The sequence below is a fragment of the Mustelus asterias genome, unplaced genomic scaffold, assembly GCF_964213995.1.
Source record: "Mustelus asterias unplaced genomic scaffold, sMusAst1.hap1.1 HAP1_SCAFFOLD_212, whole genome shotgun sequence".
In the NCBI taxonomy this organism is placed as follows: domain Eukaryota; kingdom Metazoa; phylum Chordata; class Chondrichthyes; order Carcharhiniformes; family Triakidae; genus Mustelus; species Mustelus asterias.
Genome location: NW_027590199.1, coordinates 465763 through 490886, shown reverse-complemented (window position 1 = coordinate 490886; position 25124 = coordinate 465763). Strand labels below are relative to the sequence as shown.

The 25124-nt window shown below is 48.0% G+C and overlaps 1 protein-coding gene across 1 annotated transcript in view; it reads left to right on the top strand.

Annotated features, from left to right (window-relative positions):
• Positions 1–25124, top strand: part of LOC144485729 (SCO-spondin-like) — a 449590-nt gene that overhangs the window by 113087 nt on the left and 311379 nt on the right. The window contains exons 10-11 of the mRNA XM_078203820.1: positions 5578–5748; positions 18006–18221. Of these exons, the coding sequence (XP_078059946.1) occupies positions 5578–5748; positions 18006–18221 (387 nt within the window). The remainder of the gene's footprint in view (positions 1–5577; positions 5749–18005; positions 18222–25124) is intronic.

The window sequence follows — 25124 nt, the reverse complement described above, 5'->3', positions numbered from 1 at the left end:
AGTAACCTGGGGTACATCCCATCCGGTCCCGGCGACTTACCAACCTTGATGCCATTCAATAGTTCCAACACATCCTCTTTCTTTATGTCCACATGCTCGGTCCAGTATAGACCCCTCTCTAGTTAGACTGTCAACATATTGTTCCAAAGACTTTTCTGTTCGCATTTTATAAATTCTTCCCCGTCCAGGCCCCCAGCCCGAAGCGATTTCCAGTCTATACAAGGGAAATTAAAGTCTCCCATTACAACAACCCTATTTTTTCTGCACCTGTCCAGAATCTCCTGACATATTCGTTCCTCAACTTCCCGTGGGCTGTTGGGGGGCCTGTAGTATACCCCCAGCATAGTGACTGCGCCCTTCCTGTTTCTGAGCTCCACCCACAGTGACTCGTTACCTGACCCTTCCATATTGTCCACCCTCTGTACCGCTGTAATATGCTCCCTAAACCAGCATTGCTACTCCCCCACCTCTCCTCGCCCCTCCTCTGTCTCGCCTAAAACACTTATACCCCGGAATATTCAGCTGCCAGTCCTGTCCTTCTTTTAACCAAGTCTCCGTCACTGCAACCACAACCAAGTTCTGCGCAAGCATTAAGGCTCTAAGCTCATCTGTCTTGCCCGTGATGCTCCTTGCATTGAAGCAGATGCACTCCAGACCTCCAGGCCCACTGAGGTCATCCTCCCCCAGAATGCTCTTCCTCTTAGATAGCCTTGTCTTGGCCCCAACCTCGTCCCCAGCCTCGATGCTTATTGACCTATTGTTCTGATCCCCACCCCCCGCCACATTAGTTTAAACCCACCCGAACCACACTAGCAAAACTCCCAGCTAGGATATTCGTGCCCCTCCAGTTTAGGTGTAACCCGTCCTTCTTGTGCAGGTGCCATCCTCTCTTGAAGACTTCCCAGTGATCCACGAATTCAAAACCCTCCCTCCTGCACCAGTCCTTTAGCCACGTGTTCAGCTGTGCAGTCTCCCTGTTCCTAACCTCACTAGCTTGTGGCACTGGGAGTAGTCCAGAGATCGCTACCCTAGAGGCCCTGCTTTTCCGCCTACAACCCAACTCCCTGAATTGCTCTCTCAGGACCTCCCTGCTCTTTCTGCCTACGTCATTTTCACCAATGTGGACAATGACGTCTGTCTGGTTACCCGCCCCTTTTAGGATGCTTCCTACCCGCTCAGAGACATCCAGGACCCCGGCACCAGGGAGGCAGACTACCATCCTGGAGTCTCGTTCACGCCCACAGAACCGCCTGTCTGTGCCTCTAACCATTTCATCCCCCACTACCATTGCTCTCCTGGTTCCCCTCTTTCCCTTCTGAGCCACACAGCCCGATTCCGTGCCAGTGACCTGGTCACCGTGGCTTACCCCTGGAGGGTCATCCTCCCCCCCACAGTATCCAAAACGGTATACTTATTCTGGAGGGGGACAACCACAGGGGATCCCATCACTGACTGCTCTCTCCCCTCCTCTCTCCCGTCTGACACCCATCCCTTACTGTTAAGGGGGACACCCACCGGGGTACTCTCTGGTACGTGACCTTTACCCTTCCTAACCGTGACCCACGTGTCTTCCTCCCGTGGCCCTGGTGTGACGACCTGCCTGTAACTTCTATCTATTAACTTCTCATTTTCCCTGACTAGACTAAGGTCATCGAGCCGCAGCTCCAGTTCCCTAACTCGGTCTCTCAGGAGCTGCAGTTCGACGCACCTGGCGCAGATATGGACTTCCGGGAGGCTAGGCGACTCCATGAACTCCCACATCCGACACCGACAGCATCGATCCACACTCTAAGCTCATCCACTTTATTCACTGCACTCCTGGCGTTAAAATAGACACATCTCAAACCTTTGGTCTGAGCTCTCCCCTTCTCCATCACCCGTCTATTCTCCCTCTTACCCACTGTCTACAATCCTTCTCTATTTGCGCGCTAACCTCCTCGCTCTCAGTCACCTCATCACGATTCCCTCCCTCCAACGTTTCTAGTTTAAAGTCTCCCCAGTAGCCTTAGCCAACCTTCCTGCCAGGATATTGGTCCCCCTGGGATTCAAGTGCCACCCGTCTTTTTTGTACAGGTCACACCATCCCCACAAGAGGTCCCAATGATCCAGGAACCTGAATCCCTGCCCCCTGCTCCAGTCCCCCAGCCACGCATTCATCCTCCACCTCACTCCATTCCTGCTCTCACTTTCCCGTGGTACAGGCAGCAATCCTGAGATTATTTGTTCTTTGTTCTATCCCGCCTCTACCACCCTCCCAAGCAGCGCATTCCAGACGTTAACCACCCCCTGGATGGTTTTGCTCACATGCCCCCTAAACCTCCTGCCCCTCACCTTGAACCTATGTCCCCTTGTAGAACATAGAACATAGAAAGGCTACAGCACAAACAGGCCCTTTGGCCCACAAGTTGCACCGAACATGTCCCTACCTACTAGGCTTACCTATAACCCTCTACCCTCATGTCCCTACCTACTAGGCTTACCTATAACCCTCTATCTTACTAACTTCCATGAACTTATCCAAACGTCTCTTAAAAGACCCTATCGAATCCGCCTCCACCACCACTACCGGCAGCCGCTTCCACGCACCCACCACCCTCTGAGTGAAAAACTTACCCCTAACATCTCCTCTGTACCTACTCCCCAGCACCCTAAACCTGTGACCTCTTGTGGCAACCATTTCAGCCCTAGGTAAAAGCCTCTGAGAATCCACTCTATCAATACCCCTCAACATCTTATACACCTCTATCAGGTCACCTCTCATCCTTCGCCTCTCCAAGGAGAATAGACCTAGCTCTCTCAACCTATCCTCATAAGGCATGCCACCTAATCCAGGCAACATCCTTGTAAATCTCCTCTGCACCCTTTCTATGGCTTCCACATCCTTTCTGTAATGAGGCGACCAGAACTGGGCACAGTACTGCAGGTGGGGTCTGACCAGGGTCCTATACAGCTGCAGCATTATCTCCCGATTTCTCAATTCCTCTATTGATGAGGGCCAGTATTCCATACGCCTTCTTAACCACAGCCTCTACCTGCGACGCTGCTTTGAGTGTCCTATGAACCCGGACCCCAAGATCCTTCTGATCTTCCACACTGCCAAGCGTCTTACCCTTAATATTATATTCTTCCATCCTATTCGACCTGCCAAAATGAACCACCACACACTTATCTGGGTTGAAGTCCATCTGCCACTTCTCCGCCCAGTCTTCCATCTTATCTATGTCTCATTGCAACTGCTGGCATCCCTCTACACTATCCACAACACCACCAACCTTTGTGTCATCAGCAAACTTACCAACCCATCCTCCCACTTCCTCATCCAGGTTATTTATAAAAATCACAAAGAGCAAGGGTCCCAGAACAGATCCCTGAGGCACCCCACTGGTGACTGACCTCCACTCTGAAAAAGACCCATCTACAACCACTCTTTGCCTTCTGTGGGCAAGCCAGTTCTGAATCCACAAAGCAATGTCCCCTTCAACTAAGAGGAACAGCTGCTCCCTATCCACTCTGTCCATGTCTCTCATAATCTTGAACACCTCAATCAGGTCACCCCTCAGTCTTCTCTGCTCCAACAAAAACAACCCAAGCCTATCCAACCTCTCTTTATAACTGAAATGCTCCATCCCAGGCAGCATCCTGGTGAATCTCCTCTGCACCCCCTCCAGTGCAATCACATCCTTCCTATAATGTGGTGACCAGAACTGCACACAGTACTCCAGCTGTGGCCTCACCAAAGTTCTATACAACTCCAACATGACTTCCCTGCTTTTGTAATCAATGCCTCGATTGATAAAGGCAAGTGTCCCATATGCCTTTTTCACCATCCTGCTAACATGCTGTTTGCTGTTTGTCATTTTCATAAATGACCTGGATGAGGAAGTGGAGGGATGGGTTGGTAAGTTTGCTGACAACACCAAGGTAGGTGGTGTTGTGGATAGTTTGGAGGGATGTCAGAAGTTGCAGCGAGACATAGATAGAATGCAAGACTGGGCGGAGAAGTGGCAGATGGACTTCAACCCGGATAAGTGTGTAGTGATCCATTTTGGCAGATCCAATTGGATGAGGCAGCAGTATAATATGAAGGGTACCATTCTTAGCAGTGTAGAGGATCAGAAGGACCTTGGGGTCCGGGTCCATAGGACTCTTAAATCGGCCTCGCAGGTGGAGGATGCGGTCAAGAAGGCGTACGGCGTACTGGCCTTCATTAATCGAGGGATTGAGTTTAGGAGTCGGGAGATAATGCTGCAGCTTTATAGGACCCTGGTTAGACCCCACTTGGAGTACTGCGCGCAGTTCTGGTCACCTCATTACAGGAAAGATGTTGAAGCCATTGAAAGGGTGCAGAGGAGATTTACAAGGATGTTTCCTGGATTGGGGGGCATGCCTTATGAGGATAGGTTGAGGGAGCTTGGTCTCTTCTCCCTGGAGAGACGAAGGATGAGAGGTGACCTGATAGAGGTTTACAAGATGTTGAGAGGTCTGGATAGGGTAGACTCTCAGAGGCTATTTCCAAGGGCTGAAATGGTTGCTACGAGAGGACACAGGTTTAATGTGCTGGGGGGTAGGTACAGAGGAGATGTCAGGGGTAAGTTTTTCACTCAGAGGGTGGTGGGTGAGTGGAATCGGCTGACGTCGGTGGTGGTGGAGGCAAACTCGTTGGGGTCTTTTAAGAGACTTCTGGATGAGTACATGGGATTTAATGGGATTGAGGGCTATAGATAGGCCTAGAGGTAGGGATATGATCAGCGCAACTTGTGGGCCGAAGGGCCTGTTTGTGCTGTGGCTTTCTATGTTCTATGCCCTTCCACTGCCAGAGATCAGTGTACAAACACGCCAAGGTCCCTTTGTTCCACAGAACCTCCAAGTGTCCTACCATTCATTGAATACTTCCTTGTCCAATTACTCTTTCCAAAAGTGTATCATCTCACACTTTTCAAGGCTAAATTCCATCTGCCACTTGCCTGCCCATGTGACCATTCCGTCTATATCTTCTTGTAGCCCAAGACACTCCACCTCACTGTTAACCACCCGACCAATCCTTATGTCATCTGCAAACTTACTAATCCTATCCCCCACACAGTCATCAATGTCATTTATATAAATGATGAATAATAGGGGGCCCAACACAGATCCCTGTGGTACTCCACTGGACACTGGCTTCCAGTCACTAAAGCAGCTTTCTGTCATCACCCTCTGTCTCCTACAACTGAGCCAATTTTGAATCCACTTTATCAAATTACCCTGTATCCCGTGTGCAAATTGAGTGTAGACAGATGGGGTTGTAATCCAGGAGGGAGTCACCTCCACGCAATTTTACACCCCCCCCCCCCCCCCCCCCGCCCCCCAGCCTCAGAACGCACCATGGGAGAGGGCGTGACCCTGGCTTAGGAGAGAGAGAACCGTTTACGATATTGTGGCGGACAGGAGGGTGAGGTAGATGATGTGATCACTCGGTGGTGAGTTGGGAATACGGAGGAATGTGACGGAGACAGTGGGAGAGCCAGTGATGTGATTGACATGGACTGCACTGGATGTGGCTCGACTAACTGCCCTGTTTGATTTCTCACTGTACAGTGGATGGAAGCTGGAGCCCGTGGACAGCATGGTCAAGCTGTGATGGTTGCATTGGTGTCTCAGTGCGGGCACGGAGGTGTGGCAGTCCTCCACCCCGATTTGGAGGCAGACAGTGTGGAGGAGAAGCGGAACAGAGCAGATTATGTCAGGACAATTCAACTGTGTGTGCAGGTTTGTACAAGAAAGTGGGAGAGCCGCCACTTGGCCCATCGAGGCTGCTCCGCCATTCAATCATGGCTGATATTTTTCTCATCCCCATTTTCCTGCCTTTTCCCCATAACCCCTGATCCCCTTATTAATCAAGAACCTATCTATCTCTGTCTTAAAGACACTCAGTGACCCGTCCTCTACAGCCTTCTGCGGCAAAGAGTTCCACAGATTCACCACTCTCTGGCTGAAGAAATTCCTCCTCATCTCTGTTTTAAAGGATCGTCCCTTTAGCCTGAGGTTGTGCCTCTGGTTCTAGTCTCTCCCACTAGTGGAAACATCCTCTCCACGTCCACTCTATCCGGGCCTTGCAGTATCCTGTAAGTTTCAATAAGATCCCCCCTCATCCTTCTGAACTCCAACGAGTACAGACCCAGAGTCCTCAACCGTCCCTCATACAACAAGCTCTTCATTCCAGGGATCATTCTTGTGAACCTCCTCTGGACCCTTTCCAAGGCCGGCACATCCTTCCTTAGATACGGGGCCCAAAACTGCTCCTAATACTCCAAATGGGGTCTGAACAGAACTTAATACAGCCTCAGAAGCACATCCCTGCTCTTGTATTCTATCCCTTTCGACATGAATGCGAACATTACATTTGCCTTCCTAACTGCCGACTGAACCTGCACGTTAACCTGAAGAGAATCTTGAACAATGACTCCCAAGTCCTTTTGTGCTTCTGATTTCCTAAGCTTCTCCCCATTTAGAAATAGTCTATGCCTCCACTCCTCCTTCCGAAGTGCATAACCTCACACTTTTCTACATTGTATTCCATCTGCCACTTCTTTGCCCACCCTCCTAACCTGACCAAGTCCTTCTGCAGCCCCCGCTTCCTCAATAGTCCGGGTAAAAATGATTTTCCTCACATCCCCCCTTAACCTCCCACCCCTCACCTTGAACCTCTGTACCTTTGTGACTAACCCTTTAACTAAGGGGAACAGCTGCTCACTATCCACCATGTCCATGCCCCTCATAATCTTGGCACAGTAAGACTCACAATACCAGGTTAAAATCCAGCAGGTTTATTTGGGAGCGCTTTCGGAGCGCTGCCCCTTCATCTGGTGAGGGGCTCAAATAAACCTGTTGGACCTCGGAGGGAGGTGTTGATCCGTTAGTGAAAATCTCCATTACAAGAGAGGAAGTGTTAGGTTTTTTAGGGAACATTAAAACTGACAAAGCCCCAGGGCCTGATGGCATCTATCCTCGACTGCTCAGGGAGACGAGAGATGAAATTGCTGGGCCTCTGACGGAAATCTTTGTCGCTTCTTTGGACACGGGTGAGGTCCCTGAGGATTGGAGGATAGCGAATGTGGTCCCGTTGTTTAAGAAGGGTAGCAGGGATAACCCAGGAAATTATAGGCCAGTGAGCTTGACGTCCGTGGTAGGGACGTTGTTGGAGAGGATTCTTAGAGACAGGATGTATGTGCATTTAGAACGGAACAATCTCATTAGTGACAGACAGCATGGTTTTGTAAGAGGGAGGTCGTGCCTTACAAATTTGGTGGAGTTTTTTGAGGAAGTGACAAAAACGGTTGATGAAGGAAGGGCCGTGGATGTCGTCTATATGGATTTCAGTAAGGCATTTGACAAAGTCCCACATGGCAGGTTGGTTAAGAAGGTTAAGGCTCATGGGATACAAGGAGAAGTGGCTAGATGGGTGGAGAACTGGCTTGGCCATAGGTAGTGGTCGAAGGGTCTTTTTCCGGCTGGAGGTCTGTGACCAGTGGTGTTCCGCAGGGCTCTGTACTGGGACCTCTGCTATTTGTGATATATATAAATGATTTGGAAGAAGGTGTAACTGGTGTAATCAGCAAGTTTGCGGATGACACAACGATGGCTGGACTTGCGGATAGCGAAGAGCATTGTCGGGCAATACAGCAGGATATAGATAGGCTGGAAAATTGGGCGGAGAGGTGGCAGATGGAGTTTAATACGGATAAATGCGAAGTGATGCATTTTGGAAGAAATAATGTAGGGAGGAGTTATACAATAAATGGCAGAGTCATCAGGAGTATAGAAACACAGAGGGACCTAGGTGTGCAAGTCCACAAATCCTTGAAGGTGGCAACACAGGTAGAGAAGGTGGTGAAGAAGCCATACGGTATGCTTGCCTTTATAGGACGGGGTATAGAGTATAAAAGCTGGAGTCTGATGATGCAGCTGTATAGAACGCTGGCTAGGCCACATTTGGAGTACTGCGTCCAGTTCTGGTCGCCGCACTACCAGAAGGATGTGGAGGCGTTAGAGAGAGTGCAGAGAAGGTTTACCAGGATGTTGCCTGGTATGGAGGGTCTTAGCTATGAGGAGAGATTGGGTAAACTGGGGTTGTTCTCCCTGGAAAGACAGAGAATGAGGGGAGATCTAATAGATGTGTACAAGATTATGAAGGGGATAGATAGGGTGAACGGTGGGAAGCTTTTTCCCAGATCAGAAGTGATGTTCACGAGGGGTCAAGGTCTCAAGGTGAGAGGGGCGAAGTATAACTCAGATATTAGAGGGATGTTTTTACACAGAGGGTGGTGGGGGCCTGGAATGCGCTGCCAAGTAGGGTGGTGGAGGCAGGCACGCTGACATCGTTTAAGACTTACCTGGATAGTCACATGAGCAGCCTGGGAATGGAGGGATACAAACGATTGGTCTAGTTGGACCAAGGAGCGGCACAGGCTTGGAGGGCCGAAGGGCCTGTTTCCTGTGCGGTACTGTTCTTTGTTCTTTGTTCTTTGACTTTAACCTGGTATTGTAAGACTTCTTACTGTGCCTACCCCAGTCCAATGCTAGCATCTCCACATAGAACCATAGAACATTACAGCACAGAAACAGGCCTTTTGGCCCTTCTTGGCTGTGCCGAACCATTTCTCTGCCGAGTCCCACTGACCTGCACCTGGACCATATCCCTCCACACCCCTCTCATCCATGAACCCCTTCCAAGTTTTTCTTAAATGTTAAAAGTGAGCCCGCATTCACCACTTTATCCGGCAGCTCATTCCACACTCCCACCACTCTCTGCGCAAAGAAGCCCCCCCTAATATTCCCTTTAAACTTTTCTCCTTTCACCCTTAACCCATGCCCTCTGGTTTTTTTCTCCCCGAACCTCAGTGGAAAAAGCCTGCTTGCATTCACTCTATCTATACCCATCATAATTTTATACACCTCTATCAAATCTCCCCTCATTCTTCTACGCTCCAGGGAATAAAGTCCTAACCTATTCAACCTTTCTCTGTAACTCAGTTTCTCAAGTCCCGGCAACATCCTTGTAAACCTTCGCTGCACTCTTTCAACCTTATTAGTATCCTTCCTGTAATTAGGTGACCAAAACTGCACACAATACTCTAAATTCAGCCTCACCAATGTCTTATACAACCTCACCATAACATTCCAACTTTTATACTCAATACTTTGATTTATAAAGGCCAATGTACCAAAAGCACTCTTTACGACCCTATCTACCTGTGACGCCACTTTTAGGGAATTATGTATCTGTATTCCCAGATCCCTCTGTTCTACTGCACTCTTCAGTGTCCTACCAAATCCCTCTGCTAGCTTTGAAAACCTTCCTCACTGTCCACTGCACCTCCAATCTTGTATCATCAGCAAATTTGCTGATCCAATTTACCACATTATCATCCAGATCATTGATGATGGCACACCACTAGTCACAGGCCTCCACTCAGAGAAGCAATCCTCTACTACCACTCTCTGGCTTCTTCCATTGATGTGGAGATGCCGGCGTTGGACTGGGGTAAACACAGTAAGAAGTTTAACAACGCCAGGTTAAAGTCCAACAGGTTTATTTGGTAGCAAAAGCCACACAAGCTTTCGGAGCTCCAAGCCCCTTCTTCAGGTGAGTGGGAATTCTGTTCACAAACAGGGCATATAAAGACATGAATAATGGTTGGAATGCGAATACTTACAACTAATCAAGTCTTTAAGAAACAAAACAACGTGAGTGGAGAGAGGTATTGTCTGGAGACAATACACATCTTTTTAGCCTGTCTTGATGCTCTCTCCGCTCATGTTGTTTTGTTTCTTAAAGACTTGATTAGCTGTAAGTATTCGCATTCCAACCATTATTCATGTAAATTGAGTCTGTGTCTTTATATGCTCTGTTTGTGAACAGAATTCCCACTCACCTGAAGAAGGGGCTTGGAGCTCCGAAAGCTTGTGTGGCTTTTGCTACCAAACAAACCTGTTGGACTTTAACCTGGTGTTGTTAAACTTCTTACTGTTCTTCCATTGAACCAATGTCTAATCCAATTTACTACCGCTGCATGTATACCTAGCGACTGAACCTTCCGAACTAACCTCCCATGTGGGACCTTGTCAAAGGCGTTACTGAAGTCCGTGTAGACAACATCCACCGCCTTCCCCTCATCCACTTTCCTGGTAACCTCCTCAAAAAACTCTAATAGATTGGTTAAACATGACCTACCACGCACAAAGCCATGTTGACTCTCCCTAGTAAGTCCCTGTCGATCCAAATATTTGTAGATCCTATCTCTTAGTACTCCTTCCAATAATTTACCTACTACTGACGGCCTATAATTTCCCGCATTACTTTTTGAGCCTTTTTTAGACAACAGAACAACATGGGAATTATGTATCTGTATGTATATCCTATAGTCATCCGGCACCTCACCTGTGGATACCAACATTTTAAATATATCTGCCAGGGCCCCTGCAATTTCAACACCAGTCTCCTTCAAGGTCTGAGGGAATACCCTGTCCGGTCCTGGGGATTTATCCACTCTGATTTGCCTCAAGACAGCAAGCACCTCCTCCCCTTTAATCTGTATAGGTTCCATGACCTCCCTACTTGTTGGCCTTATTTCCATAGACTCCATGCCAGTTTCCTTAGTAAACACGGATGCAAAAAACCCATTTAATAACTCCCCCATTTCTTTTGGTTCCATACATAGCCGACCACTCTGATCTTCAAGAGGACCAATTTTATCCCTTACTATCCTTTTGCTCTTAATATACCTGTAGAAGCTCTTAGGATTATCCTTCACCTTGTCTGCCAAAGCAACCTCATGTCTTCATTTAGTCCTCCTGATTTCTTTCTTAAATAGTTTCTTGCACTCCTCAAGCATCTTATTTGCTCCCTGTTGCCGATACATGTCATACATCTCTCTCTTCTTCTTTATCAGAGTTCCAATATCCCTCGAGAACCAAGGTCCCTCATTCTTATTCACTTTGCCTTTAACCCTGACAGGAACATACAAACTCTGCACTCTCAAAATTTCTCCTTTGAAGGCCTCCCACTTACCAATCACATCCTTGCTAGAGAACAGCCTGTACCAATCCACGCTTTTTAGATTCTTTCTCATTTCTTCAAATTTGGCCTTTTTCCAGTTTAGAACCTCAACCCGAGGACCAAATCTTTCTTTATCCATGATCAAGTTGAAACTAATGGCATTATGATCACTGGAACCAAAGTGTTCCCCTACACACACACTTCTGTCACTTGTCCTAACTCGTTTCCTAATAGGAGATCGAATATTGCATCCCCTCTAGTTGGTACCGTCCTAGTTGACGTCCGTGGTGGGAAGTTGTTGGAGAAGATTCTTAGAGATAGGATGTATGCGCATTTAGAAAGGAATAAACTCATTAACGATAGTCAGCATGGTTTTGTGAGAGGGAGGTCATGCCTCACTAACCTGGTGGAGTTTTTTGAAGAAGTGACTAGAATGGTTGACGAGGGAAGGGCCGTGGATGTCGTCTATATGGACTTTAGTAAAGCGTTTGACAAAGTCCCTCATGGTAGGCTGGTGAAAAAGGTTGGATCTCATGGGATAAAGGGGGAGGTGGCTAGATGGGTGGAGAACTGGCTTGGTCACAGAAGACAGAGGGTGGTAGTGGAAGGGTCTTTTTCCGGCTGGAGGCCTATGACTAGTGGTGTTCCGCAGGGCTCTGTATTGGGACCTCTGCTGTTTGTGATTTATATAAACGATCTGGAAGAAGGTGTAACTGGAGTGATCAGTAAGTTTGCGGACGACACAAAATTGGCAGGACTTGCAGATAGTGAGGAGCATTGTCAGAAGCTACAGAAGGATATAGATAGGCTGGAAACTTGGGCAAAGAAACGGCAGATGGAGTTCAATCCTGATAAATGCGAAGTGATGCATTTTGGTAGAAATAATGTAGGGAGGAGCTATACGATAAATGGCAGAACCATAAAGGGTGTAGATACGCAGAGGGACCTGGGTGTGCAAGTCCACAGATCCTTGAAGGTGACGTCACAGGTGGAGAAGGTGGTGAAGAAGGCATATGGCATGCTTGCCTTTATAGGACGGGGCATAGAGTATAAAAGTTGGGGTCTGATGTTGCAGATGTATAGAAGGTTGGTTCGGCCGCATTTGGAATACTGCGTCCAGTTCTGGTCGCCACACTACCAGAAGGATGTGGAGGCTTTGGAGAGAGTACAGAGGAGGTTTACCAGGATGTTGCCTGGTATGGAGGGGCTTAGTTATGAGGAGAGATTGGGTAAACTGGGGTTGTTCTCCCTGGAGAGACGGAGGATGAGGGGAGACTTAATAGAGGTGTATAAAATCATGAAAGGCATAGATAGGGTGAACGGTGGGAAGCTTTTCCCCAGGTCGGTGGTGACGTTCACGAGGGGTCATAGGTTCAAGGTGAAGGGGGGGAGGTTTAACACAGATATCAGAAGGACATATTTTACACAGAGGGTGGTGGGGGCCTGGAATGCGCTGCCAGGCAAGGTGGTGGAGGCGGACACACTGGGAACGTTTAAGACTTATCTAGATAGCCATATGAACGGAGTGGGAATGGAGGGATACAAAAGAATGGTCTAGTTTGGACCAGGGAGCGGCACGGGCTTGGAGGGCCGAAGGGCCTGTTCCTGTGCTGTATTGTTCTTTGTTCTTTCTTTGTTCTTTGTACCTCTATATGTTGAGTTAGAAAATTTTCCTGAACACATTTTACAAACTCTAACCCGTCTCGACCTTTAACAGTATGGGAGTCCCAATCCATATGTGGAAAATTAAAATCCCCTACTATCACAACTTTATGTTTCCTGCAGCTGTCTGCTATCTCTCTGCAGATTTGCTCCTCCAATTCTCGCTGACTATTGGGTGGTCTATAATACAACCCCATTAATGTGGTCATACCTTTCCTGTTTCTCAGCTCCACCCATATGGCTGTAATGTCATAATTCCATGTGTCAATCCACGCCCTCAGCTCTTCTGCCTTCCCCACAATACTCCTGGCATTGAAATAGACACACCTCAGAAGATTATTACCACCACACACAACCCTTCTATTTGTGATTTTGCATGAACTATTAACATCATTTATTTTCACCCCCACTCCACTATCTGCTCTGGCACTCTGGTTCCCATCCCCCTGCAAATCTAGTTTAAACCCTCCCCAATAACACTAGCAATCCTCCCTGCAAGTATATTGGTCCCCTTGTAGTTCAGGTGTAACCCGTCTCTCTTGTACAGGTCCCAGCTGACCCAGAAGAGGTCCCAATGATCTAGAAATCTGAAACCCTGCCCCCTTACACCAGTTCCTCAGCCACGTGTTCATCCGCCCGAGCATCCTACTCTTACCCTCACTGGCACGTGGCACAGGTAGCAATCCTGAGATTACTACCCTCGGGGTCCTGCTTTTTAACTTCCTACCAAGCTCTCTATACTCACTCTTCAGGACCTCCTCACTCTTCCTTCCTACGTCATTGGTACTGATGTGTACCATGACATCTGGCTGATCACCCTCCCACTTCAGAATGCTGTCCGCGTGATCAGAGACATCCCTGACCTTGGCACCCGGGAGGCAACAAACCATCCGGGAGCCTCTGTCACAACCACAGAACCTCCTGTCTGTACCTCTGACTATCGAGTCCCCCATCACTACCGCTCTCCTCTTCTTCCACCCTCCCTTCTGCGCTGCAGAACCAGACTCAGTGCCAGAGATCCGGCAGAGAAGGATTCCAACATCCTGCCTGGCATTCTTTCTACTCTGAAGAAACAAAGACAACTTACTGGAACCTACCTTCGCCTCTGCCTGTTCACGCCAAAGCCTGTTTGAGCCAAAGCCGTCCCACTCTGCTCCCTCTCACTCCACCGTCCGCTCACAACTCTGCCCGCTGGATAGAGCGGCCTGCTTTTTAAACCTTCCGCGCGCTACTGGCTGACATCAGGCACCTGCGCAGTCTCGCGTTCCACTCGCTGCCTCCCTTGCTCCGACTCAAAAAATTCACTGGGGCCGACTTCCAGTTTTACACTCCCGGCTGCCTTAGAGAAAAAAAAACTCCGAAAGAAAGAGTAAGTTCAAAATACCTCTTACCGACTCGCTCTCCTCACTTGAACCACCACTCCAGCTGCTCCTCTGGAACATCATAGAATCCCTACAGTGCAGAAGGAGGCCATTCGGCCCATCAAGTCTGCAACGACACCAATCCCACCCAGGCCCTACCCCTGCTTAGTTACCCTGCTCATCCCTCTCACCTATCATATCCTGGGATACTAAGGGACAATTTTAGCATGTCCAGTCAACCTAACCGCACATCTTTGGACTGTGGGAGGAAACCGGAGCACCCGGAGGAAACCCACGCAAACACAGGGAGAATGTGCAAACTCCACACAGTGACCAAGCCGGGAATCGAACCCGGGTCACTGGAGCTGTGAGGTAGCAGTGCTAACCACTGTGCTAACCCCATGGCTACCTGATAATCTTGTACAATTCAATCAGCTCGCCCCTCAGTCTTCTCTGCTCCAACAAAAACACCCCAAGCCTCTCCGACGTCTCATCATAACTGAAATGCTCCGTCCCAGGCAGCATCCTGGTGAATCTCCTCTGCACCCCCTCCAGTCCAATCACATCCTTCCTATAATGTGGTGACCAGAACTGCACCCAGTGCTCCAGCTGTGGCCTCACCAAAGTTCTATACAACTCCAACATGACTTCCTTGCTTTTGTAATCTATGCCTCGATTGATAAAGGCGAGTGTCCCATTTGCCTTTTTCACCACCCTACTAACGTGTGCTTCCGCTTTCAGAGATCTGTGGACAAACACACGAAGGTCCCTTTGTTCCACAGAACATCCTCGTGTCCTACCATTCATTGAATACTTCCTGGTCAAAGTTCTCCTTCCAAAGTGTCTCACCTCTCATTTTTTGAGGGTTAAATTCCATCTGCCATTTATCCGCCCATTTGACCATTCTGTCTATATCTTCTTGTAGCCCAAGACACTCCGCCTCACTATTAACCACCTGGCCAATCTCTGTGTCATCTGCAAACTTACTAATCCTACCCCCCCACATAATCATCTATAGAACAAGGAACAGTACAGCACAGGAACAGGCCCTTCGGCCCACCAGGTCTGTGCTGACACAGGTGCCTCTCTAATCTAATATTTTCTAGCCTTTACGTGGTCCATATCCCTCTATTTCCTGCCTATTCATGTATCTATCCAGATGCCTCTTGAACGTTGTTATAGAATCTGCTTCCACCACCTCCTCCGACAGCGCGTTCCAGGCATTCACCACCCTCTGTGTGAAAAATCTGCCCCTTACATCTCTTTTAAACTTTCCCCCTCTCACTCTCAACCGATGCCCCTGAGTACTTGACCCTTCGACCCTGGGAAAAAGATTCTGACTCTCCATTCTATCCAAGCCTGTCATCATCTTGTAAATCACAGAATCACAGAAACCCTACAGTGCAGAAGGAGGCCATTTGGCCCATCGAGTCTGCACCGACCACAATCCCACCCAGGCCCTACCCCCATATCCGTACATATTTACCCACTAATCCCTCTAACCTACGCATCTCAGGACACTAAGGGCAATTTTTTTTAGTGCGGCCTATCAACCTAAGCTGCACATCTCCTTTAAACCTTGCCCCTCACAGCTTAAACATGTGCCCCCTAGTAATTGACTCTTCCCTGATAGAATTTTATAAGTCTCTGTGAGATCCACCCTCATTCATCTGAACTCCAGTGAAAACAATCCTAACCGAGTCAATCTCTCCTCATACATCAGTCCCGCCATCCCCGGAATCAGCCTGGTAAACCTTCGCTGCACTCCCTCGAGAGCAAGAACACCCTTCCTCAGAAAAGGAGACCAAACTGCACACAATACCTTCGGTGTGGCCTCACCAAGGCCCTGCATAATTGCAACAACACATCCCTGCTCCTGTATTCAAAACCTCTCGCAATGAACAAGATTAGGTAGGGTGAACAGTGGGAAGCTTTTTCCCAGGTCGGAGGTGACGATCACGAGGGGTCACGGGCTCAAGGTGAGAGGGGCGAAGTATAACTCAGATATCAGAGGGATGTTTTTTACACAGAGGGTGGTGGGGGCCTGGAATGCGCTGCCAAGTAGGGTGGTGGAGGCAGGCACGCTGACATCGTTTAAGACTTACCTGGAGAGTCACATGAGCAGCCTGGGAATGGAGGGATACAAACGATTGGTCTAGTTGGATCAAGGAGCGGCACAGGCTTGGAGGGCCGAAGGGCCTGTTTCCTGTGCTGTACTGTTCTTTGTTCTTTGTTCTTTGAAGGCCAACATACCATTTGCCTTCTTTACCGCCTGCTGCACCTGCATGCTTACCTTCAGTGACTGGTGCACAAGGACACCCAGGTCCCACTGCACACTCCCCTCTCCCAATTTACAGCCATTCAGGTACTAATCTGCCTTTTTGTTTTTGCTTCCAAAGTGAATAACCTCACACGTATCCAAATTATACTGCATCTGCCATTGATTAGCCCACTCACCCAACCTGTTCAGATCATTCTGGAGGATCTCTGCATCCTCATCACAGTTCACCCTCCCACCCAACTTGATATCAGGCAACATCCTGATAAATCCCTTAGAACCATAGAAAATTACAGCTCAGAAACAGGCCTTTTGGCCCTTCTTGTCTGTGCCGAACCATTTTTTGCCTAGTCCCACTGACCTGCACTTGGACCATATCCCTCCACACCCCTCTCATCCATGAACCCGTCCAAGTTTTTCTTAAATGTTAAAAGCATTTACCACTTTATCCGGCAGCTCATTCCACACTCCCACCACTCTCTGCGTGAAGAAGCCCCCCCTAATATTCCCTTTAAACTTTTCTCCTTTCACCCTTAACCCATGCCCTCTGGTTTTTTTCTCCCCTAGCTTCAGCAGAAAAAGCCTGCTTGCATTCACTCTATCTATACCCATCAAAATCTTATACACCTCTATCAAATCTCCCCTCAATCTTCTACGCTCCAGGGAATAAAGTCCCAACCTATTCAATCTCTCTCTGTAACTCAGCTTCTCAAGTCCCGGCAACATCCTTGTGAACCTTCTCTGCACTCTTTCAATCTTATTTACATCCTTCCTGAAACTAGGTGACCAAAACTGTACACAATACTCCAAATTCGGCCTCACCAATGCCTTATATAACCTTACCATAACACTCCAACTTTTATACTCGATACTCCGATTTATAAAGGCCAATGTACCAAAGGCACTCTTTACGACCCTATCCGCCTGTGACGTCACTTTTAGGGAATTCTGTACCTGTATTCCCAGATCCCTCTGTTCAACTGCACTCTTCAGATTTACCTTCTGTATCCCCTCCAAGGTATCAACATCCTTCCAATAGTGTGGCGACCAGAATTGTACACAATACTCCAAATGCAACCTACCCAAAGTCTTATACAGCAGCAGCATGATTTTCCAATTCCTACACTCAATGCCCTGACTGATGAAGGCCAGCATGCCATACGCATTCTTGACCACAATGCCCACCTGATTTGCCACTTTCAGGGAACTGTGGATCTGCACGCCTAGATCCCTCTGTATGCTAATGTTTCTAAGGGGTCGACCATTTACAGTATACTTTCCTTCTGCAGTAGACCATCCAAAACGCATCACCTCACATTCATCTGGGTTAAATTCTATCTGCCATTTTTCGGCCCAGGTCTCCAGGTCTCAAGGGCAATTTGGGTTGGCCTCTGGATTCCTCTCATATTGACCCCTCTCCGAATCCCTACCACATTAATCCTTCCCAGGATCCCTCACTGGCCCCTCTCAGCTTCCTTATCACACTGCTCTCTCCCTGGATTCCCTCTGGATCTCTCAGTTTAGTTTAGCGATCGTGATGGGTTTTTGGGAATGGGGTTTCAATGTGGTTGGAATGTTGTGGTTAAGATTGTGGGAATGGGAGCAAGGATTTGGGAATCTGGTTCTGATCCAGATTTACACGTGTGTGATTGCTCTTGGTTGACAGATTGTTCTGGTGACCAGATCTTCCTGCCCTGTGGACGTTCGTGTCCACGCTCGTGTGATGATCTCTCTCCGGATGTGCTCTGTCTGGATGATGAAGTTCTCTATCCTGATTCCGATTCCAGTCTGAATTGCCGGCCATCCTGTGGTTGTCCAGCTGACTTGCTTCTCCTGAACGGATCATGTGTTTCTTGGAATGAGTGTCACTGCAAGTCTCGAGGTAAGTGACGGCATTTCCCAATTGGCAGCGAGATCACATTGTCAACAACGCCTTTCTCCTCATTGGGCCTAGAATATTCTGACCAAGAAGGTTCTCCAGAAGACATTTCCAAAATTCCTGCCTTCCTTTTCCCCAACACTATCCCAATCATACCCAATCAGGTAGTGGCCTCAATTACACTTGCTGTCTGCAACCACCACCTTACCTCAACGCACCCCTTCCCCAAACCCCCATCCACCCCCTCCCCACCGACCCATCCACCCCCTCCCCACCCCCCCATCCACCCCCTCCCCAACCCCCCAACGCACCCCCTCCACACCCCCCCAACGCGTCTCCTCCCCACCTCCCCAACGCACCCCCTCCCCACCCCTCCCAACACACCCCCTTCCCATTCCCCCCCATAATATGTGACATCATGGAGATCAGAAAACTAACTCTTCCTTGAATCTATTCAGTGACTCATAGCCTCCTCTGCTCCCTGAGGAAGAGAATTCCACAGACTCTGTTGAACAGAGGGATCTGGGAATACAGCTACAGAATTCCCTAAAAGTGACGTCACAGGTGGATAGGGTCGTAAAGAGTGCCTTTGGTACATTGGCCTTTATAAATTGGAGTATCGAGTATAAAAGTTGGAGTGTTATGGTAAGGTTATATAAGGCATTGGTGAGGCCGAATGTGACTATCCAGATAAGTCTTAAACGATGTCAGCGTGCCTGCCTCCACCACCCTACTTGGCAGCGCATTTCAGGCCCCCACCACTCTCTGTGTAAAAAACGTCCCTCTGATATCTGAGTTATAGAAACATAGAAAACGACATCACAAAACAGGCACTACGGCCCCACAAGTTGTGCCGAACATATCCCTACCTTTTAGGCTGACCTATAACTCTCCATCCTATTAAGTCCCATGTACTCATCCAGGAGTCTCTTAAAAGACCCTGTTGAGTTTGCCTCCACCACCACTGACGGCAAACGATTCCACTCGCCCACCACGCTCTGTGTGAAAAACTTCCCCCTCACATTTCCCCTGTACCTACCCCCCAGCACCTTAAACCTGTGTCCTCTCGTAGCAGCCATTTCCACCCTGGGAAAAAGCCTCTGAGAGTCCACCCGATCTATGCCTCTCAACATCTTATATACCTCTATTAGGTCTCCTCTCATCCTACGTCTCTCCAAGGAGAAAAGACCGAGCTCCCTCAGCCTATCCTCATAAGGCATGCCACTCAATCCAGGCAACATCCTTGTAAATCTCCTCTGCACCCTTTCAATCTTTTCCACATCTTTCCTGTAATGAGGCGACCAGAACTGAGCACAGTACTCCAAGTGGGGTCTGACGAGGGTCTTATATCGCAGCATCATTATCCCCAGACTCCTAAACTCAATCCCTCGATTGATAAAGGCCAGCACACCATGTGCCTTCTTAACCACCTCCTCCTCCTGCGGGGCCTATTTTAGAGTCCTATGGACCCGGACCCCAAGGTCCTTCTGATCCTCTACAGTACTAAGAGTCTTTCCCTTTATATTAGAACATAGAACAGTATAGCACAGAACAGGCCCTTCGGTCCACGATGTTGTGCCGAGCTTTATCTGAAACCAAGATCAAGCTATCCCACTCCCTATCATCCTGGGTGTGCTCCATGTGCCTATCCAATAACCGCTTAAATGTTCCTAAAGTGTCTGACTCCACTATCACTGCAGGCAGTCCATTCCACACCCCAACCACTCTCTGCGTAAAGAACCTACCTCTGATATCCTTCCTATATCTCCCACCACGAACCCTATAGTTATGTCCCCTTGTAATAGCTCCATCCACCCGAGGGAATAGTCTTTGAATGTTCACTCTATCTATCCCCTTCATCATTTTATAAACCTCTATTAAGTCTCCCCTCAGCCTCCTCCGCTCCAGAGAGAACAGCCCTAGCTCCTTCAACCTTTCCTCATAAGACCTACCCTCCAAACCAGGCAGCATCCTGGTAAATCTCCTCTGCACTCTTTCCAACGCTTCCACATCCTTCTTACAGTGAGGTGACCAGAACTGCACACAATATTCCAAATGTGGTCTCACCAAGGTCCTGTATAGTTGCAGCATAACCCCACGGCTCTTAAACTCCAACCCCCTGTTAATAAAAGCTAACACACTGTAGGCCTTCTTCACAGCTCTATCCACTTGAGTGGCAACCTTTAGTGATCTGTGGATATGGACCCCAAGATCTCTCTGTTCCTCCACAGTCTTCAGAACCCTACCTTTGACCCTGTAATTCACATTTAAATTAGTCCTCCCAAAATGAATCACCTCACATTTAGAACCACAGAACCATAGAAAATTACAGCTCAGAAACAGGCCTTTTGGCCCTTCTTGTCTGTGCCGAACCATTTTATGCCTAGTCCCACTGACCTGCACTTGGACCATATCCCTCCACAACCCTCTCATCCATGAACCCGTCCAAGGTTTTCTTAAATGTCAAAAGTGACCCTGCATTTACCACTTTATCCGGCAGCTCATTCCACACTCCCACCACTCTCTGCGTGAAGAAGCCCCCCCTAATATTCCCTTTAAACTTTTCTCCTTTCACCCTTAACCCATGCCCTCTGGTTTTTTTCTCCCCGAGCCTCAGCGGAAAAAGCCTGCTGGCATTCACTCTATCTATACCCATCAAAATCTTATACACCTCTATCAAATCTCCCCTCAATCTTCTATGCTCCACGGAATAAAGTCCCAACCTATTCAATCTCTCTCTGTAACTCAGCTTCTCAAGTCTCGGCAACATCCTTGTGAACCTTCTCTGCACTCTTTCAACCTTATTTACATCCTTCCTGTAACTAGGTGACCAAAACTGTACACAATACTCCAAATTCGGCCTCACCAATGCCTTATATAACCTTACCATAACACTCCAACTTTTATACTCGATACTCCGATTTATAAAGGCCAATGTACCAAAGGCACTCTTTACGACCCTATCCACCTGTGACGTCACTTTTAGGGAATTCTGTAGCTGTATTCCCAGATCCCTCTGTTCAACTGCACTCTTCAGAGTCCTACCATTTACCGAGTACGTTCTTCTTTGGTTTGTCCTTCCAAAGTGCAATATCTCACACTTGTCTGCGTCAAATTCCATTTGCCATTTTTGAGCCCAGTTTTCAAGTTGGTCCAAATCCAAACTTGTCAGGGTTAAACTCCATTTGCCATTTTTCAGCCCAGCTTTGCATCCTATCTATGTCTCTTTGCCGCCTACAACAGCCCTCCACCTCATCCACGACTCCACCAATCTTGGTGTCATCAGCAAATTTACTGATCCACCCTTCAGCCCCCTCCTCTAAGTCATTAATAAAAATCACAAAGAGCAGAGGACCAAGCACTGATCCCTGTGGCACTCCGCTAGCAACCTGCCTCCAGTCCAAAAATTTTCCATCCACCACCACCCTCTGTCTTCGATCAGATAGCAAGTTACCTATCCAATCGGCCAACTTTCTCTCTATCCCACACCTCCTTACTTTCATCATAAGCCGACCATGGGGGACCTTATCAAACGCCTTACTAAAATCCATGTATATGACATCAACTGCCCTACCTTCATCAACACACTTAGCTACCTCCTCAAAAAATTCTATCAAATTTGCGAGGCACGACTTGCCCTTCACGAACCCGTGCTGACTATCCCGGATTAATCCGTATCTTTCTAAATGGTTGTAAATCCCATCCTGAAGGACCTTTTCCATCAACTTACCAACCACCGAAGTAAGACTAACCGGTCTATAATTACCAGGGTCATTTCTATTCCCTTTCTTAAACAGAGGAACAACATTCGCCATTCTCCAGTCCTCTGGCACCATCCCCGTGGACAGTGAGGACCCAATGATCAAAGCCAAAGGCTCTGCAATCTCATCCCTTGCCTCCCAAAGAATCCTCGGATATATTTCATCAGGCCCAGGGGACTTATCGACCTTCAGTTTATTGAAAACTGCGAGTACATCCTCCCTCCGAACATCTACTTCCTCCAGCCTATTAGCCTGTAACACCTTCTCTTCCTCAAAAACATGGCCCCTCTCCTTGGTGAACACTGAAGAACGTCATTCATTCATCACCTCGCCTATCTCTACTGACCCAATAAACAAGTTCCCACTGCTGTCCTTGAGCGGCCGTAACCTCACCCTGGTCATTCTTTTATTCCTCACATAAGAGTAAAAAGCCTTGGGATTTTCCTTGATCCGACCCGCCAAGGACTTCTCATGTCCCCTCCTAGCTCTCCTGAGCCCCTTTTTCAGCTCATTCCTTGCTAACTTGTAACCCTCAATCGAGCCATCTGAAACTTGTTTCCTCATCCCTGCATAAGCTTCCCTCTACCTTTTTGCAAGACATTCCACCTCTTTTGTGAACCATGGTTCCCTCACTCGGCCATTTCCTCCCTGCCTGACAGGGACATACCTATCAAGGACATCCAGTATTTGTTCCTTGAAAAAGTTCCACTTTTCATTAGTGCCTTTCCCTGACAGTTTCTGTTCCCATCTTATGCCCCCTAATTCTTGCCGAATCGCATCATAATTACCTCTCCCCCAATTATAAACCTTGCCCTGCCGTACGGCCCTATCCCTCTCCATTGCAATCACAAAAGACACCGAATTGTGGTCACTATCCCCAAAGTGCTCTCCCACAACCAAATCTAACACTTGGCCCAGTTCATTTCCCAGTACCAAATCCAATGTGGCCCCACCTCTTGTCGGCATGTCCACATATTGTGTCAGGAAACCCTCCTGCACACACTGCACAAATCTGCCCCATCCGAACTATTCGATCTACAAAGGTTCCAATCAATAATGTGGTAAATTGGATCAGCAAGTTTGCTGATGATACAACGATTGGAGGTGTAGTGGACAGTGAGGAAGGTTTTCAAAGCTTGCAGAGGGATTTGGACCAACTAGAAAAATGGGCTGAAAAATGGCAAATGGAATTTGACGCAGACAAGTGTGAGATATTGCACTTTGGAAGGACAAACCAAAGAAGAACGTACTCGGTAAATGGTAGGACTCTGAAGAGTGCAGTTGAACAGAGGGATCTGGGAATACAGGTACAGAATTCCCTAAAAGTGACGTCACAGGTGGATAGGGTCGTAAAGAGTGCCTTTGGTACATTGGCCTTTATAAATCGGAGTATCGAGTATAAAAGTTGGAGTGTTATGGTAAGGTTGTATAAAGCATTGGCGAGGCCGAATTTGGAGTATTGTGTACAGTTTTGGTCACCTAGTTACAGGAAGAATGTAAATAAGATTGAAAGAGTGCAGAGAAGGTTCACAAGGATGTTGCCGGGACTTGAGAAGCTGAGTTACAGAGAGAGATTGAATACGTTGGGACTTTATTCCCTGGAGCGTAGAAGATTGAGGGGAGATTTGATAGAGGTGTACCAGATTTTGATGGGTATAGATAGAGTGAATGCAAGCAGGCTTTTTCCACTGAGGCTAGGGGAGAAAAAAACCAGAGGGCATGGGTTAAGGGTGAAAGGAGAAAAGTTTAAAGGGAATATTAGGGGGGGCTTCTTCACGCAGAGAGTGGTGGGAGTGTGGAATGAGCTGCCGGATAAAGTGGTAAATGTGGGGTCACTTTTAACATTTAAGAAAACCTTGGACGGGTTCATGGATGAGAGGGGTGTGGAGGGATATGGTCCAAGTGCAGGTCAGTGGGACTTGGCATAAAATGGTTCGGCACAGACAAGAAGGGCCAAAAGGCCTGTTTCTGAGCTGTAATTTTCTATGGTTCTATGGTTCTAATATTTGGAAAGTTAAAGTCACCCATGATAACTACCCTGTGACCCCCACACCTATCCATAATCTGCTTAGCAATTTCTTCCTCCACATCTCTGTTTCTATTTGGGGGCCCATAGGAAACTCCTAACAACGTGACCAGAATGGTTGACGAGGGAAGGGCCGTGGATGTCATCTATATGGACTTTCGTAAAGCGTTTGACAAAGTCCCTCATGGTAGGCTGGTGAAAAAGGTTGGATCTCATGGGATAAAGGGGGAGGTGGCTAGATGGGTGGAGAACTGGCTTGGTCACAGAAGACAGAGGGTGGTAGTGGAAGGGTCTTTTTCCGGCTGGAGGCCTGTGACTAGTGGTGTTCCGCAGGGCTCTGTATTGGGACCTCTGCTGTTTGTGATTTATATAAACGATCTGGAAGAAGGTGTAACTGGGGTGATCAGTAAGTTTGCGGATGACACAAAATTGGCAGGACTTGCAGATAGTGAGGAGCATTGTCAGAAGCTACAGAAGGATATAGATAGGCTGGAAATTTGGGCAAAGAAATGGCAGATGGAGTTCAATCCTGATGAATGCGAAGTGATGCATTTTGGTAGAAATAATGTAGGGAGGAGCTATACGATAAATGGCAGAACCATAAACGGTGTAGATACGCAGAGGGACCTGGGTGTGCAAGTCCACAGATCCTTGAAGGTGACGTCACAGGTGGAGAAGGTGGTGAAGAAGGCATATGGCATGCTTGCCTTTATAGGACGGGGCATAGAGTATAAAAGTTGAGGTCTGATGTTGCAGATGTATAGAAGGTTGGTTCGGCCGCATTTGGAATACTGCGTCCAGTTCTGGTCGCCACACTACCAGGAGGACGTGGAGGCTTTGGAGAGAGTACAGAGGAGGTTTACCAGGATGTTGTCTGGTATGGAGGGGCTTAGTTATGAGGAGAGATTGGGTAAACTGGGGTTGTTCTCCCTGGAAAGACGGAGGATGAGGGGAGACTTAATAGAGGTGTATAAAATTATGAAAGGCATAGATAGGGTGAATTTTGGGAAGCTTTTCCCCAGGTCGGTGGTGACGTTCACGAGGGGTCATAGGTTCAAGGTGAAGGGGGGGAGGTTTAACACAGATATCAGAAGGACATATTTTACACAGAGGGTGGTG